This window comes from Cryptomeria japonica, chromosome 11 (genome assembly GCF_030272615.1).
Source record: "Cryptomeria japonica chromosome 11, Sugi_1.0, whole genome shotgun sequence".
Lineage (NCBI taxonomy): Eukaryota > Viridiplantae > Streptophyta > Pinopsida > Cupressales > Cupressaceae > Cryptomeria > Cryptomeria japonica.
In genome coordinates, this window is record NC_081415.1 from 300,642,006 (window position 1) to 300,657,867 (window position 15,862).

Consider the following 15,862-nt stretch of genomic DNA (forward strand, 5'->3'; position numbering starts at 1 on the left):
TAAATTGGTGTTGGTGGCGGGGGCGCTGCCCCTCGACCCCGCCCTGTACTGCGACAGGGAGCGCACCTGGGGCGCTGCCCCGGGACCCTGCGAGGGGCGCTACCCCTCGACCCCGCTGGGGCGCTGCCCCAGACCCTGCGAGGGGCGCTGCCCCTCGACCCCGCTGGGGGCATTGCCCCCAGACCCCCAGTTTATTTTTGAGCTACAGAAGACCACGGGAAGTGTTGTGGTTGTCTGTATTGTGAGAAAGAAGCCTGCAGCTAAGCATTGGCGGGGAATCCATAAGCTGTAGCGGGAGACGGATTTGGAGGTTGGGAACAAACAAAGTTTGAGGGAAGGCATTGCAGGTCCGCGCAATTGTATGACACCAGGGAGTTATTCAGATCAGTTTTTAGCCTTTGGGGAGTGTGATGGAGGATTTGAGGTGTCTCCTAACATTTGTGCTAGCGGATTGTGGCCACCTCCAGGCATGACTGGTATGCTTTAAGGAACTCGGAGTATGTCTCGGTTGGACGTGAGGTTGCCTTGGTGGATGCACAGAGGGCTCGGGAGGAGCTGAACACTAGGTTGGAGGCAATAGTCGCGTGAGACTTAGTTCAGCGTACCCAAGAGTTGGATGCCGGGAGAGCAACACGAGTGGCTATCGAGGACAAATTGGCTAGGGAGACAGTATCATTTGAGTAGCAGTTGGTGGAAGCTGAGACTGAAAAACGTGTTTTGCAGACAAGTTTGGGTTAGGCACAAGAGGACTTTGATGGCAAAGGAAGCAATATTGGTGAAATCTGCACTTGAGCATCAGATGGTAGCAGAAAAGGGTTTTCAGGCGAGGACGCAGGAAGTGTATAAGATCCGGGCCCGACAGGCGTCAGTAGTTCCTGCCATTCATCTCTATTTTGTACTAAGTCGTCGGAGTCGACTTCTTTTCTTGGGGGGATGATGTTGCCGGGAATAATCATTATGTTATGTTGTTATATTATGTTATGTTGTCGTCGGTAATAATGAGTTCCGGCGGTCAGTTAGTTAGCCGACGAGTAGGTAGTTGGAGTCGCGACGGTTGTGTCACACCCCTTCGGGTATTATATATTGTGTACCTTTTCTTCGAAGTAGGATCATGTTAGTCGTGTTAGATGTAATGTTATAAGCACTTATTGTACATGGACTGTGGAATTAATATAGAGGCTGGTTATTTAATATATTTCCATTATGTTCTGTGCATTTACTTTCTGCATTTAACCGTTTACCCGAGAGGGCAAACAATCCTAATGTTAAACAACATCAACTATAGAGGATTGGGACCATACCCATTGTATACACCTAAAAATGGTCTGAAGATAATTAATTAAATAAGCAATTATTTAATTAATCCCCCTTCCTAATTTAATTGAATTCATTAGGCAATTTGATTAAATTCTCCCTTTCATCTACTTATTAATAAATCTAAGGATTTGTTTAATAGGTTCATTTCCATAGTCCCCTTTGATTAATTAATTCAAATTAATTAATCTTCGCCCCATTTTCAATCAATTCTTCTAATCCCCTAATTAATTAAAACAAATCAATTTATGAGTTGTTGAGAATTAATTAATATTTTCCTATTATTTAAATTTTTAAATTCAAATTACCCACATACCTCCTAACTTCTAACCACCTAACCTAACCATCCCTCTAACCTAACCCATTCCACCGAACCTTGGGTTTAACTAACCCTATCATATCTTGCACATTCTAACCTCCTATGGTGTGGATATTTTCTTCTTGAGACACATGGCACTTTGGCCACATGTCTCCTCTCTTGGACACTTGCCCTTTTATGAGCAAAGCTCCTTGACACTTGTCACCACAGAGATGACAAGTGTCCCTTCCTCCAACCTCTTCTCCAACCTCCTCCAATTTCACCCTTGATATCTTCAGATTCAATCCTAACCGTTGATTCCTCCCACCTCACCCTTGGCCTTGGAAATCCTATAAATATCCCCCATTTTGGAGCAATAAGGATCCCGTCTCATTTTCATCTTATGCATTGTTACTATAGGCATATCATTTGAGAATTTTTGTTATAGGCAACTGCATTAGCTTAATTTGATCATTTTTCTAGCATAATTGTTGAATCATGTAGCTTAATCAATCTATTTTCTAGCTTAATTGCATCATCATCATAGCTTAATCATGCATATCATTAGCTTAATTAGTCTCTTGGATCAATTTAGCATAATCAATCTCATCTTTGCATATCATTATCATTTCAAATCCTCCATCTAGGTGTAGTCAAGTCACTAGGATTGCTTATACAGATCTGAGAGCAAATCCATACTCGCATCTCTTAGGAGGCAATAGGTCACTTTGTCATGGTTCATCCTTATATGCTTATTATTTTCTAACCATGCTTGTAATGATCTATTGAGTGTTTATGTTGCAACTGCAAGTATCACACTTCATAGGCATGACATCCATAGCTCATTATCTTATCTCCAAAATTACACCAAGTGAGTAACTTCTTAGGGCTAACCAATTATTAGTGTATCACATGTTATAAACAACTAATGAAATCCTAGTCTAGTTTAAATAGGTATAAAAAGGGGGCCCTCCTTAAAATACCTTGCAGTACATGAGGACTAAATCCATGATACAAAGTGGTTGCTTGAGGCTTAGGTATTGGTGAGATGAAACCACCTCACATTGTGATGCACTTTAAATACACAACTACTTAGCCAGAAATGATAGTTCATTTTTAAGGAATTTATATAGCTTACCAAAACAAAATATTTGACTAAGCCTGGTGATGAAATCCAATTCATTAAAATTTTAATAAAGAGAATAAATTTTCAAGCTCATCTTATGATGTGAGGAAAGTGCATACATAGATGGATTCAAAAAACACAAGTGACTAAATCGTTTATGATTGGAAAGATCATTTCTAAGTGCAAGAGAGAATCATATGCTACTTGGTCACATAAAAAGATAGATAAATAATTCAAAAATAAATTAAAATTTTAATTTGTTTGATTTTTTGTGCCTTTATCTAACATGGTTACACAACATTCAGTCTTTTTAAATGAATTTTTTTGTTACACAATACTTTTCATATAAAATAGTTTTGTTTGAATATTACATTAATATAAATAATCTTAAAATCAATCAATATCTATTACATCCATTTAAAATAAATTAGAGTAAAATATTTTTATTTTTATTTTAAAAGGTGGCAGTGCCACTTAAAAATTGAAATAAAATATTAGATATTGAAAATAATTTTAATATATTCATATTCATTGCTAAATATAATTTTTTATTATATATAAAGAAAATTATATCTCATACCTTTAAATATTCCCATTGTTAGTTAAATAGTTGCTCCTACCACATTTTATTTTACTATGTGATAAGAATGTGAGCTTTTTTCACCATGCAAAAAGGGGGGAAAATATTTTAAAAATCATGCCAAAAGTGTATGTGATATCCAATGTGGCAATGAATCTCCTTTAAAAATATTCAATTTCAATCACAAATTTTTTCAATTAAGGGTAATTTCATAAAAATATAAAAATGTCCTTCCATAAAGCTCAAAGTCTAGAATATATTTTGTTAATATTTAGATCAAATTTACTATCTTTTTTTAATTTATTGCAATATAATGAAATATGAGGTCAATTAGAAGTTAAAATAATATATACTTTAAAAAAATCTTAAAATATATGACACACTAGAAGAAAGAACTCTCTCCAAAAGAACATTTTTATTATTATTATTATTATTAGATAATTAGATAAAATTTGATGTCCCATGAAAACTATGACATTTTGAGTAAATTTGTCTTCTAAAAATTTAAAAATAAATATTAGTCATTTTTTCCATGCACTATATTTTCAAATTGTTTAAATGGAAAAATAATTATAAGAATTAAAATAAATTTGTTATAATTTTTTTATGCCCCATTAATCTCCTTTTTAAAAATAGTAATTAAATTACTGTCTTAAATTTTAAAACACTATATCACACGCATGCCACTTGAAGCCAAGTCAAAAAAATATATAATCTGCTATAGTCTGCTATTATATCATACTATATTTCATGAAGTATTTGTTGTTATGAATTGAGTAGTTGTCTAACTATGTGATTGGATGTCCTTCACTCGGTGCCTAATCCAAACTACATAACAATCTAAGTTTGTGAATTCCAAAAGCTAAGAAGCTCCTAATGTGTAATTAATGACAAGTTGTGAAGTGCTCTAAATAATCTTAAAAGATACTTAGCTACCTTCTAGTCTCTTTAATGAGGATCTTGATAGAAACAAGAAACAAGATTAATTGCAAAGTAAATATTAAGATGATTGTATCACCTATCAATACAAACTCGAATCAACTCATAATATATTACATTAGAAAATAATTTAACACTTAATTAAAAAGGTAGAGGAATAGACTTCACAATCACTCGTACCAAACAACAAAAGTTAGTGTCCTCTTGAAGACAGAGTTAATCAACAAGCCTCCACAATAGTTTGGTCCTAATAACCTTCATACTTGAGTGGGAGGAAAGGTAAGACAGTAGGATTGCTTTAAGTAAGCAAAGTAGGAGAGAATTACCTCAACCTATTCAATACCTCCATATTAGAGTGTATTGGACCTTGGAGAACCTACTATTCTAAAGGTAGTTGTGGGAGGGAAGAATTATAAATGGATATGTTTATGTTTTCTTCTTTTTGAAAAAGTGGGTGAATAATGGACAAATATGCCAAAAGACACTTTCCCTCCTTGATAAAACTAATTCTTACCCAATAAAACCTTAGAAAATTAAATAAAAAATCATTATTTTAAAAATTAAATCAACCTAAATTACATTTTTTAAAAACTTTATTTTTCGCTATCCCCACTCTATTTTCTATGCAACGTTTGTTTATTCACCTAATTAGTTAACACTAATTTTTTATAGTAAAATTAGTTGATTAGCATAGACTAATTTGTAAAGATTTGGTTTTAAAGAATTTTGAAAACCAGATGTAAACCACGAATATTTATTAAAAACACAGTGGGTAAATGAAAAGTCTAGAGTTGACCTCGGAAATAATGGAAAAAATAGTTTAGCATCTTCAGAGACGTCTTCCACACGGTTTCCAGCGACCAATCATATTTGGGTTTTTCACTTTCTGTATTTATATAACCCCGAGATTCTCACACCTTACGCATGCCATGATTCAATCCAAAACGGCAATTTATTAAACAAGTTTACAAGTATACAGTGAGCAGAAATGAACCCTGGGCCAGATAAACCTGCTGGATTTGTCTGTGTAGATCAAATCTGCACAGTCAAATCTAGAAACTTTCAATTGCATTAACATAGACTGTAAAATTTTAAGTATTATATCCTTAAATAGTTCCGTGAGACTCTAAGTTTAATTTTTATACATTTCCTGACTCTCTCAGCCTCCCAACAACTCATCATTTAATTTTCCTGCATTTCCATGGCTTCCACTTCCACTATCGCTTCTCAATCAGAGATGAAGTTTACGTATGCTTTTGATGAAATTGCTTCAACATCTACAAGTGCATCTGCATCATTCTCATCAGTAAAAAACAAGCTGCCCTGCCGTGTATTTATTAATCATCGGGGACCCGATGTGAAAAAGACCTTCGCCACAGCCATCTACGATGCCCTTTATGCCACGGGTATTGGTGTTTTTCTTGATACCAAGGAGCTTCAGTTGGGGACTTCTTGCCTGCAGCACTAGAAGAAGCAATGCGTGCTGCTTCCCTTCATGTAGCAATATTTTCTCCCACCTATGCTCAATCGCCCTGGTGTCTTGCGGAGCTATCATTTATACTCAAGACCGGTAAACCTATTATTCCCGTTTTCTATGGTGTTCAGCCCACCGATCTGCGATGGGTGGATCAAGGAATGTATGCCCAAGCCTTTTCTAAGCATCAAGAAAAGGGTAGATACAGTGAACAAAAGATCAAGGAGTGGAGCAAGGCACTCCGCAAGGTCTCATATTACAAGGGTGAAGTCATCAATAACAATGAGTAAGCAACATTTATCTTTCTCCTGAACATCATTTATCATGCTTTCACCTCTCTTTTTTTTATATTTCTATTTTCTATATTTAATCTTGATATAATCATCACGCTTACAATAGTTGAACATCCTAATTTTGTGTCTCTCATTAACAATTTCAAATCATTTTCAATTTTTTACAGTCTTCTTAGTTATTTGCAGTTTCAAATCGTTCCCAATTTTTTACAATCTCCTTTTGCTCTCTATCATCCTAATGATGGATCATGGAGTGTGATCCGAAACGTTAATGAAAAAAACACTTACACTATCAAATCCAGAAACAATACAGACAGCAGTTTACTTGGCAAGTCCCCTGCTTATAGCTAAGGTTTTAAGTTCATATCATCAATATGATGCCACATCCGTATCTTTTTTGTTGAGGTGTCCAAAATGACCCCAAAAAATAGATAAACCAATAGTTGTGCACGAAGTCATATTTTATCGGTGCTTGATGTGGCATATGATTTGATGCTCTTTAGATCTAAGGAATACGTTTCATTCAATATGAGTACTCATCATCAACACTAACAACTTTAAAGTAACAACTGTAGTGCTATAATATTTAATAAGCCCACCAAGAACATCATAAAGGATGAGCCCGGGTTCGTGCCCCGGGCGAATTTGACGAAATAGATACCCCTCAGTCCTTGGCTCTTAGCTGAAGAGGTTCAGTCTAAGCTTGTGCTCCTATGTCAGGTAGCTAAAACAATTGTGGATGAAATCCTCCATCAAAAAAAAACAAAAAATATAGGACATTAAATCAACAAATACTATAACTATTAGATCCTCTGCCTTAGCTATAAAATTTGATGGATTTCAATAAATTTATATGTAAAAATTTTGGTGAATTTTTATATTTGAGGTCTGTTATAAATTATTTTATGTCAAAATTGATATTTTACTATTTAATTATGTAATTTCTGTTTTTTTAAATTATATTTTACATGTGCAGTGTGGAGCAAGAGAAGTTGAAGAATATTGTGAATCGTGTATTGAAAGAAATTGAAGTGGTACCGTTAATTGTAGCAAAACATCCTATGGGTCTTGAAGAAGCTGTGATAGATTTTGAAAAAACTGTACGTGAATCTGGTATGCCTCAAATTGTGGGAATTTGGGGCATGGGAGGTTCCGGTAAAACAACTCTTGCAAAAGAACTATATAACCAAAAACGCTCATATGTAGATGGTTCAAGTTTTGTCTTTGATATTAGAGATGCTGCGTCAAAAAAGGAATTGCATAAAAAGCAAAAATATTTATTAAAAGACCTGGGTGTCAAAAACATACCACCTTTTGACAATATAGAAAAAGGCAAGGAGATCCTTTCAAACCGTTTGGGAAATAGTCGTGTACTTATCATTTTGGATGATGTAGATCATATAGATCAACTAGATGCTCTATTGCCTATAAAGGATAACCTTGCATTAGGTAGTTTAATCATTGTTACAACACGAGAACGAGATGTCCTTACCTATTGGAACATCTCTTCCATTTACAAAATGAAAACAATGAAATATTTTTATGCCAAACAACTTTTTTGTTGGCATGCATTTTTACAACCCTTTCCAAAATTAGGATTTGAGAAACTTGTTGAAAAATTTACAAGTGCTTGTAATGGGCTACCTTTATCTTTGAAAGTACTTGGAGGTCAGCTTTATTACTACTCTAACAAAGATTTATGGGAAGATCTATTATTGAAAATCTCAAAAATATTGCCTGAAGACATCAAAAATAGATTGAGAGTGAGCTATGATTCTTTAGATGAAGAAGAGAAACAAATATTCTTGGATGTGGCTTGTTTTTTTATTGGAGAAGACCACAAGAAAACTATTGCAATTTGGGAGGGATCTGGTTGGAGTGGTTTACACAGTTGGGAGAGGCTTGTAAACAAATGTTTTGTTGATCTCGACAGTAATAATCAAATAAGAATGCATGGCCATTTCAGAGATTTAGGAAGGGAAATTGCAAATACTCAACTACCCTGCCGTCTATGGTCCAGAGATCAGATTACAGGCATTCAGACACAAGAGGAGGTGAGGTTAATACCTATTTCTTAATATTGTTACAAATCATGACATAAAAGCTTCATTTGTTTGTCTACTTTTGTGTTTAACCTTTTCAATTTTAAATTCGTTGCTTTTGCCTTTTTAAATCAGGAAAAAGTCCAGATCCGAGGAATGATCTTGAATGCAGCAAATAATGGTGTGCAGGAATTTCCTGGTTTCCTCTTAAATACAAGAAGACTTTCCCTTCCTGAATTTAAAATATTTGTGGTTAAGGGGAATTATGGGGACAACTTACCCATTGCCGAATTTTCAACAAATTTGGCATGGCTTAGCTGTACTGGAACTGCTGATAGAAATCTCCCACTGAAAATGGAAAATTTAAGAGTTTTAGAATTATACAAATCCAGGCAGTTAGTAGGCTTGTGGAAGGATGTGCTGGAAGTCAGTAACTTTGCTCTGCGATTCTTTCTAATGTGTAGTTTTAATTATATATTATTGTTCTATTTTGTTCCTTGTAACCAAATTGCAAATTTGTGGCAGGCTCCAATGCAGTTAAGAGTGTTGATTGTTTCTGATTGCCCTAAATTGGGAAGAATTCCAAAATCCATAGAATGCCTCAAGAAGTTGAAACAGATGTCCCTGTGTGGGTGCAAAAATGTTAAGGGACTGCCAGAGGAATTTTGCCGTCTTGAATTGTTGGAGCATCTGCAGTTAAAACACTGTGAAAAGCTATCATCACTGCCTAGCTGCTTTGGTGAATTGATAAACCTTCGACATCTAGATTTGAGTTATTCTTATAAACTGAGAAGGTTGCCAGATTCTTTTAAAAAGATGAAGTTGCTGCAACATCTTAATTTAAGTTGGTGTAAAAGGCTTGTCTTACAGCCAGACATCCTGGAGAAAATGACAAAGCTCGAGTATTTGAATTTTTCAAATTGCTTCAAATTGAGAAATTTGCCTGGTCACATCACAAAGCAACCTGCCTTGAGAGAGCTCTATTCAGAGAAAACCTACTTAAGGGAGCTCCCAATGGACATTGGTCAACTGAGCAATTTGAGAGTTCTAAAGATTGGTTCACATTTCAAAATCCAAGCTTTACCGGAGTCTATGGGGAATCTCAATCATTTAGAGCACTTAGCATTGGACTCTTTAAAGGCTCAGTCTTTACCAATATCATTTACACGACTGATCAATCTTCAAACTCTGGAAATTAGCAGTGCCCAATCAGAAAATTGGATTGTGAGCAGGGGCAATTTACCTCGTTGTCCAAGGTAGATCTATACAAAACAAAAATGTCTATGATTTCAATTTCTGAAGAATCTTGTCCCCGTCTTGTAACTCTTGCACTTCGGCATATTCAGCATTTAAGGAAGGTTGAACCCCTGCCAACAACTATGGAGAAAATAGAAGTCATAAACTGTCCAAACTTGGAGAAGCTTCCAAGTTTCTCTACATTAGCTTCTTTGAAAGTATTTGAACTGCGAGCTCTCCACAATATTGAGAAGTTAGAAGGTTTGCAACACTGTACATCATTGGAGAATCTGCTAATAACAGACTGTCCGAAGTTGAATGTGCTTCCAAGTTTTGCAAAATTAGCTTCACTGAAAGCATTTGAACTCAGAAAGGGCAACAAAGTGGAGAAGATACAAGGTTTGGAGCACTGCTCAGCAATGGAGCAGTTGGTGGTAGAAAACTTCCTAGGAGGTGCCAGGCATAGAAAGCTTGGAGCAGATGCATAGATTGAGAATGCTGCAACTCGTTGTAAAGAAGAAAGCAGCGCTTGAGCCTTGTATATCAAAGATACAGGTAATAATTGTTTTTGATTAAGGTAAGCAGGGACCTTGAAAGGGCCCAGACCCTTGTACAAAGAGAAGATGCTAAATAACAACCAATACGGAAAACAACAACACTACTAAAGACAAGGCATTACAAAACCTAACAAATTGTCAGTCTGAAAATTGTATGATTTGAAATCCCTTAAACTGAAAATTCGTTCCCTCATCCAACCCCAAAGCTTTAAAAGAGATGTCAATCATAATACAGTCTATAAGAACTTTGCTCTGATAGTATAGTATATAGGTAATAATTGTATATAGAAACAAAAAATTCTAATTATTTTCATCATGAAAGTTTTAGTTTATGTTATTTTCATTTGTGTGCAGAAACAGAAATGGCCTGGAGAAATAATAATATGCACTAAGGCAGTCCCTGATGCGGAATCACTTCTAAAATCTTCGGCCTTTCCCAATCTCTCTGTCCTCCACTCCTTTGCGAACAAGAAAATCCAGTTCTCTGACTCTTTGCGTACTGCCATCTTACCCTTCTTAGAGCTAAAAGTGCGAGGAAACAGTTCCTCCAATGACAACGCCACAATGCTATGTTTGGTTATAAATTGTGTCTCTCCACGCATGGAATTAGTTATAATGGAGGACGATCCGATTTATAAAAGAAAGGATGATCCTATTTACAGAAGCATGGGTGATCCTAGTTCCAAAAGTGTGGATGATACAATTGATAATTTATCTTCAACTGAGATTGAAAAGGGTAAATGGATATGGTTAGGTGTCTTCAAGCAATGTTCTACTTTCCTTGCTGCACCTATACACCGCATAGTTGAAAGAAGAAACGATGGTTTGTTTGGAAAACTAAACCGCCAACACAGTGAAGTGGAGAAGGGATTGCTTGTGACAGGGCACGAAAATAACATCATGGAGTCTTTCCACCACATATTAAAACTTCTGGGAGATTAATATTGTTATGAAACATGAGCTCAATTCTAGTTTATCTGTAATGTGTGGTGAGGAGTCCATTGCACACAGTCTGAGAGAGGTTCTTCCGAAAGAGTTTTAAGTGGAGCCACCCTGTGAACGATCCTACAGATTCTTCTCTCAGTAAAAAAGAAAATTGTTATGAAACAAGAGCTGTTGAGTAGATCCAGTCCCTCTTAAAAAGTGGGTTGACGTATTGCAAGATAGATTATAAATTTCTAAAATATCTATGGTATTATTATTATAGTTTTCATGGGTTTAAAACTTCAATTAATTTATTATTTTTGAAAAAATTTAAACAAATATATTAGTTTTTATTTGATTATAAATGCATTCATAATAAATAATATTTTATGAGATATGGGAAGATATCATGTAACTTACTAGTTCTTCTAGTTGTAGATCTTCTATATTGTAAAATCAATGGGATGATAAGATATATATTTATGATTAGAACTCCAATAAATATGATTATAAGCAATCTCCCTGTCTAATAACAAATTTCACAAGTGATGTATAAGAAGCATATAAATATTTTATGAATATAGGAAAAAATCTATCAAATTATAAGATCATGCAAAATATCATGTAATTGGTTCTTCTAGTTGTAGATCTTCTATATTGTAAAATCTATGGGATGATAAGATATATGATTATGATTAGGACTCCAATAAATATGATTATAAGCTAAGTTACTGGTTCAGGTTCGGATTCAGGTACGGATTCGCGGATTCAGGCCAAAAAAAAAAAAAAAATCTTGAGTACAAGTACGGGTTCATCCGTACACACACACACACACGGATATGTGTGTGTGTGTGTGTGTGTGTGTGTGTGTGTTCAAACATCAAAATTATAAAATATAATTATATAATTTATAAACTATCACTACCATTATTGATTATTACAATGATACAATCCATAGAAAAATGAAATATACAATGTGACTGATGCAATGATATATTATAGCAGTTATAAACGTATCAGATATTACAGAGAGTAATATAATACAACATCATTCAACCATGAAAAAAGGATCCTAAGTTAGAGCACGACAGAGATGAATAAGAATAGCATTAAGACAGAAGGATGAACAGAATAAGGACATAAATAAAAGCAGATATGCAGTAGTCTAGAATAGCTTGGTGCGATAGAACAAGAGAATATATAAGCAGCCTTATGTAGAGGATAAGAACAGAATTTAGAGCAGACCGGTGAAGCATATTGGAAAAGATCAAAGAGACATGGGTTTACATGTTAAAAAAATATTTTAAAAAGTATTTTTTAATTGCTTTTTGTGTTTTTATGACCCGTGGGCACCGTTTTTGGGAACCCATGGGCCTAGGTCCTCCTGGGTCCTCCCGAGTTCTCCCTGGGTTCCACCCGGGTCCTGCCCATGTGGATAGGTTCTTTGTGGGGTTCTTTGTGGTGGGACCCACAAAGAACCCATCCACTTGGGTAGGACTCGGGTGGAACCCAAGGAGAACTTGGGGAGGACCAGGACCCAGCCTAAAATGCCAAGAACCGGTATCTTAGGTTTTAACCCAAGTTACCGGTTTGGGTTTAGATTCAGGTACGGATTCGCGAATTCGGAAAAAAAATAAAAAAATCTTGGGTACGGGTACGGGTTCGTCCGTATATATATATCTGTGTGTGTGTGTTCAAACATCAAAATTATAAAATATAATTATATAATTTATATACTATCACTACCATTATTGATTATTACAATGATACAATCCATACAAAAATGAAATATACAATGCGACTGTTGCAATGATATATTATAGTAGTTATAAACATATCAGATATTACAAAGAATAATATAATACAACATCATTCAACCACGAAAAAACGATCCTAAGTTAGAGCACGACAGAGATGAATAAGAATAGCATTAAGACAGAAGGATGAACAGAATAAGGACATAAATAAAAGTAGATATGCAGTAGTCTAGAATAGCTTGGTGCGATAGAACAAGAGAATATATGAGCAGCCTTATGTAGAGGATAAGAATAGAATTTAGAGCAGACTGGTGAAGCATATTGGAAAAGATCAAAGAGACATGGGTTTACATGTTAAAAAAATATTTTAAAAAGTATTTTTTTATTGCTTTTTGTGTTTTTATGACCCGTGGGCACCGTTTTTGGGAACCCATGGGCCTAGGTCCTCCTGGGTCCTCCCGGGTTCTCCCTGGGTTCCACCCGGGTCCTGCCCAGGTGGATAGGTTCTTTGTGGGTTCTTTGTGGTGGGACCCACAAAGAACCCATCCACTTGGGTAGGACTCGGGTGGAACCCAAGGAGAACCTGGGGAGGACCAGGACCAGGCAAGAACCAGGACCAAGACCTAGCCTAAAATGTCAAGAACTGGTATCTTAGGTTTTAACCCAAGTTACCGGTTTGGGTTTAGATTCAGGTATGGATTCACGAATTCGGCAAAAAAAATAAAAAAATCTTGGGTACGGGTACGGGTTCGTCCGTATATGTGTGTGTGTGTGTGTGTGTGTGTGTGTGTGTGTGTGTGTGTGTGTGTGTGTGTGTGTGTGTGTGTGTGTGTGTGTGTGTGTGTGTCTGTGTGTGTCTCTGTGTGTGTGTGTGTGTGTGTGTGTGTGTGTGTGTGTGTGTGTGTGTGTGTGTGTGTGTGTTCAAACATCAAAATTATAAAATATAATTATATAATTTATATACTATCACTACCATTATTGATTATTACATTGATACAATCCATACAAAAATGAAATATACAATGTGACTGTTGCAATGATATATTATAGTAGTTATAAACATATCAGATATTACAAAGAATAATATAATACAACATCATTCAACCACGAAAAAAGGATCCTAAGTTAGAGCACAACAGAGATGAATAAGAATAGCATTAGAACAGAAGGATGAACAAAATAAGGACATAAATAAAAGCAGATTTGTAGTAGTCTAGAATAGCTTGGTGCAATAGAACAAGAGAATATATGAGCAGCCTTATGTAGAGGATAAGAATAAAATTTAGAGCAAACCGGTGAAGCATATTGGAAAAGATCAAAGAGACATGGGTTTACATGTTAAAAAAATATTTTAAAAAGTATTTTTTATTGGTTTTTGTGTTTTTATGACCCATGGGCCCCGTTTTTGGGAACCCACGGGCCTGGGTTCTCCTGGGTCCACCCGGGTTCTCCCTGGGTTCTACCCGGGTCCTGCCCAGGTGGATGGGTTCTCTGTGGGTTCTCTGTGGCAGGACCCACAAAGAACCCATCCACCTGGGCAAGACCCGAGTGGATTCCAGGGAGGACTAGAACCGGGAAAGATCCAGGACCTAGATCCAGCCTAAAATGCCAAGAACTGGTATATTAGATTATAAGCAATCTCAATGTCTAACAACAAATTTTATAGGTGATGTATAAGAAGCATACAAATATTTTATGAATATAGGAAAAAAACTATCAAATTATAAGAACATGCAAAATATTTGTGTTGATAACCATCATTAAAATACTTCATATTAATTGTCACATACTTGTCAAGTGAACTTAAAAGTGTTCCACTTTTGGAGGATACAAAAAAATCACACACAATCAAAACCAAAAACAATAGCAGCAATAGGAACTTAAAAGTGTTCCACCTTTGGAGGGTTAGTCATAGTTTGAGTCCTACCTTCCTACCTAGTCTACCTTGCCCGTCTATGCAAGGCATTTATGTACATTTTACACACTCTTTATATTATATGATAGTTATCCTATTGTGTTTATCATTTCACTAGTTGAAGATTGTTTTCATGCTTTCAAGTTCTTGGCTTACTTCAACAGAGTATCAATCATGATTACACATTTCTTCCCACATCAAGGTGATTCTCACACAAATCCCTATCATCAAAGCGTCACAAAGCCAACCAGACACCACCATCATGTTCAGAGGGCTTAAAAAATGAAAAAATACATTTTCTTTCGTTAATTTCAACCATTTTCATTTTTTGTATCTTTTTGTTGTACAATTAAAAAAATTAATTTTTTATTTAGTAGAGGGCCAAACTGCCCACTGCCATCTGCTATTTATACCAGATTGTAGGCTGATATGAATACTTATTGTATGTAGATATGAATGTCTAAATCTAACATTAATATTTACATATTTAATGATGTGAATTCTTATTTGCAATGATCGATCATGCTGGGGGAAAAGGAAGGGAATGCAAGAAGAGGGAAGGGCAAGGGATACCTCACTAGGCACGCCACCTCATGAGAACGGTTAAGGACCACATGAGGCCAAGAGGGATAACGTCCACCCTTGGGCCTAGGGTCAAGGGTCAATTTAGGGGCACCCTATTGCATGTCTTCCCTACGAACCCATATTGATCAATTGTTAACATGAGCTAGAAGGGACCTGATATCACAAAAGCTCGCACCCTTGTTGAGCTATCAACTCAGCAACCTTGTGAAAATGAAAACAACCCTGAAGTGTGGGACCTTGCGCAAAGGGGTTGAATCTTCAGAGAAGGTCGGCTTCCTTCTCAATCCAAGTGCAAGTGTTGAACCAACTCAACACTGCAAAACTAACTCCTAGGCCTATCCTAACAAATTGTAGAGGAAAAGGGAAGAGAGAAATGCTTAAAATGAAAGGAGGTGATGCACTAAGATAAGAGATTGTTCCTCTCCCCACCTGAAATGGCACAAGGAACCAAATGAAATACCCAAGAGATGCACAAACTTCAGTTGTATGAGTGACCCAAACACATGTATGGAGGTTAGAATTTGCTAAGTGTCAAGAGGGGAGAAGGATTCCCACAAGTCACACTTAGAAAAAACAAGTTAACACAGCATATATGGGGAAAAGAGCCACAAAACATACACTTATGATGAAGGCAAGGAAACATACACAACATGCATAAGTTGAAGGAAGGCAAGAATGTAATTTCAATTCATTCAACGGCCAAAGGCCAAACTTACAGTTGCAAAAATGCAAAAAAAAATTACAAGTCTTTAAGAGAAGAGAAAGAGCATAGGAAAGCTCAAGGCAGCAGGGAGAGAACCCTTTACAATGAATCTTAACAAC

General features: G+C 36.0%; 2 protein-coding genes across 2 annotated transcripts in view; both read left to right on the plus strand.

Moving 5' to 3' along the window:
- LOC131855828 (disease resistance protein RPV1-like) overlaps positions 1–9,326 on the plus strand; it is a 65,776-nt gene extending 56,450 nt beyond the window's left edge. The window contains exons 2-5 of the mRNA XM_059214567.1: positions 5,690–6,017; positions 7,001–8,078; positions 8,202–8,492; positions 8,592–9,326. Of these exons, the coding sequence (XP_059070550.1) occupies positions 5,690–6,017; positions 7,001–8,078; positions 8,202–8,492; positions 8,592–9,326 (2,432 nt within the window). The remainder of the gene's footprint in view (positions 1–5,689; positions 6,018–7,000; positions 8,079–8,201; positions 8,493–8,591) is intronic.
- Positions 8,231–10,966, plus strand: LOC131072446 (uncharacterized). Its single transcript, XM_058008613.2, has 2 exons — positions 8,231–9,857; positions 10,214–10,966. Exons 1-2 carry the CDS (start codon positions 9,783–9,785, stop codon positions 10,799–10,801), a joined length of 663 nt encoding a protein of 220 aa, XP_057864596.2. The 5' UTR covers positions 8,231–9,782; the 3' UTR covers positions 10,802–10,966.
- Positions 10,967–15,862: the final 4,896 nt, after the last annotated feature.

What these genes read in the sequence shown, in the direction of transcription:
- LOC131072446 (XM_058008613.2), top strand. Translation starts at nt 9,783, where the DNA reads ATGCATAGATTGAGAATGCTGCAACTCGTTGTAAAGAAGAAAGCAGCG. An exon ending in CTTGTATATCAAAGATACAG is followed by an intron (nt 9,858 to 10,213) that starts GTAATAATTGTT and finishes ATTTGTGTGCAG; the next exon opens with AAACAGAAATGGCCTGGAGA.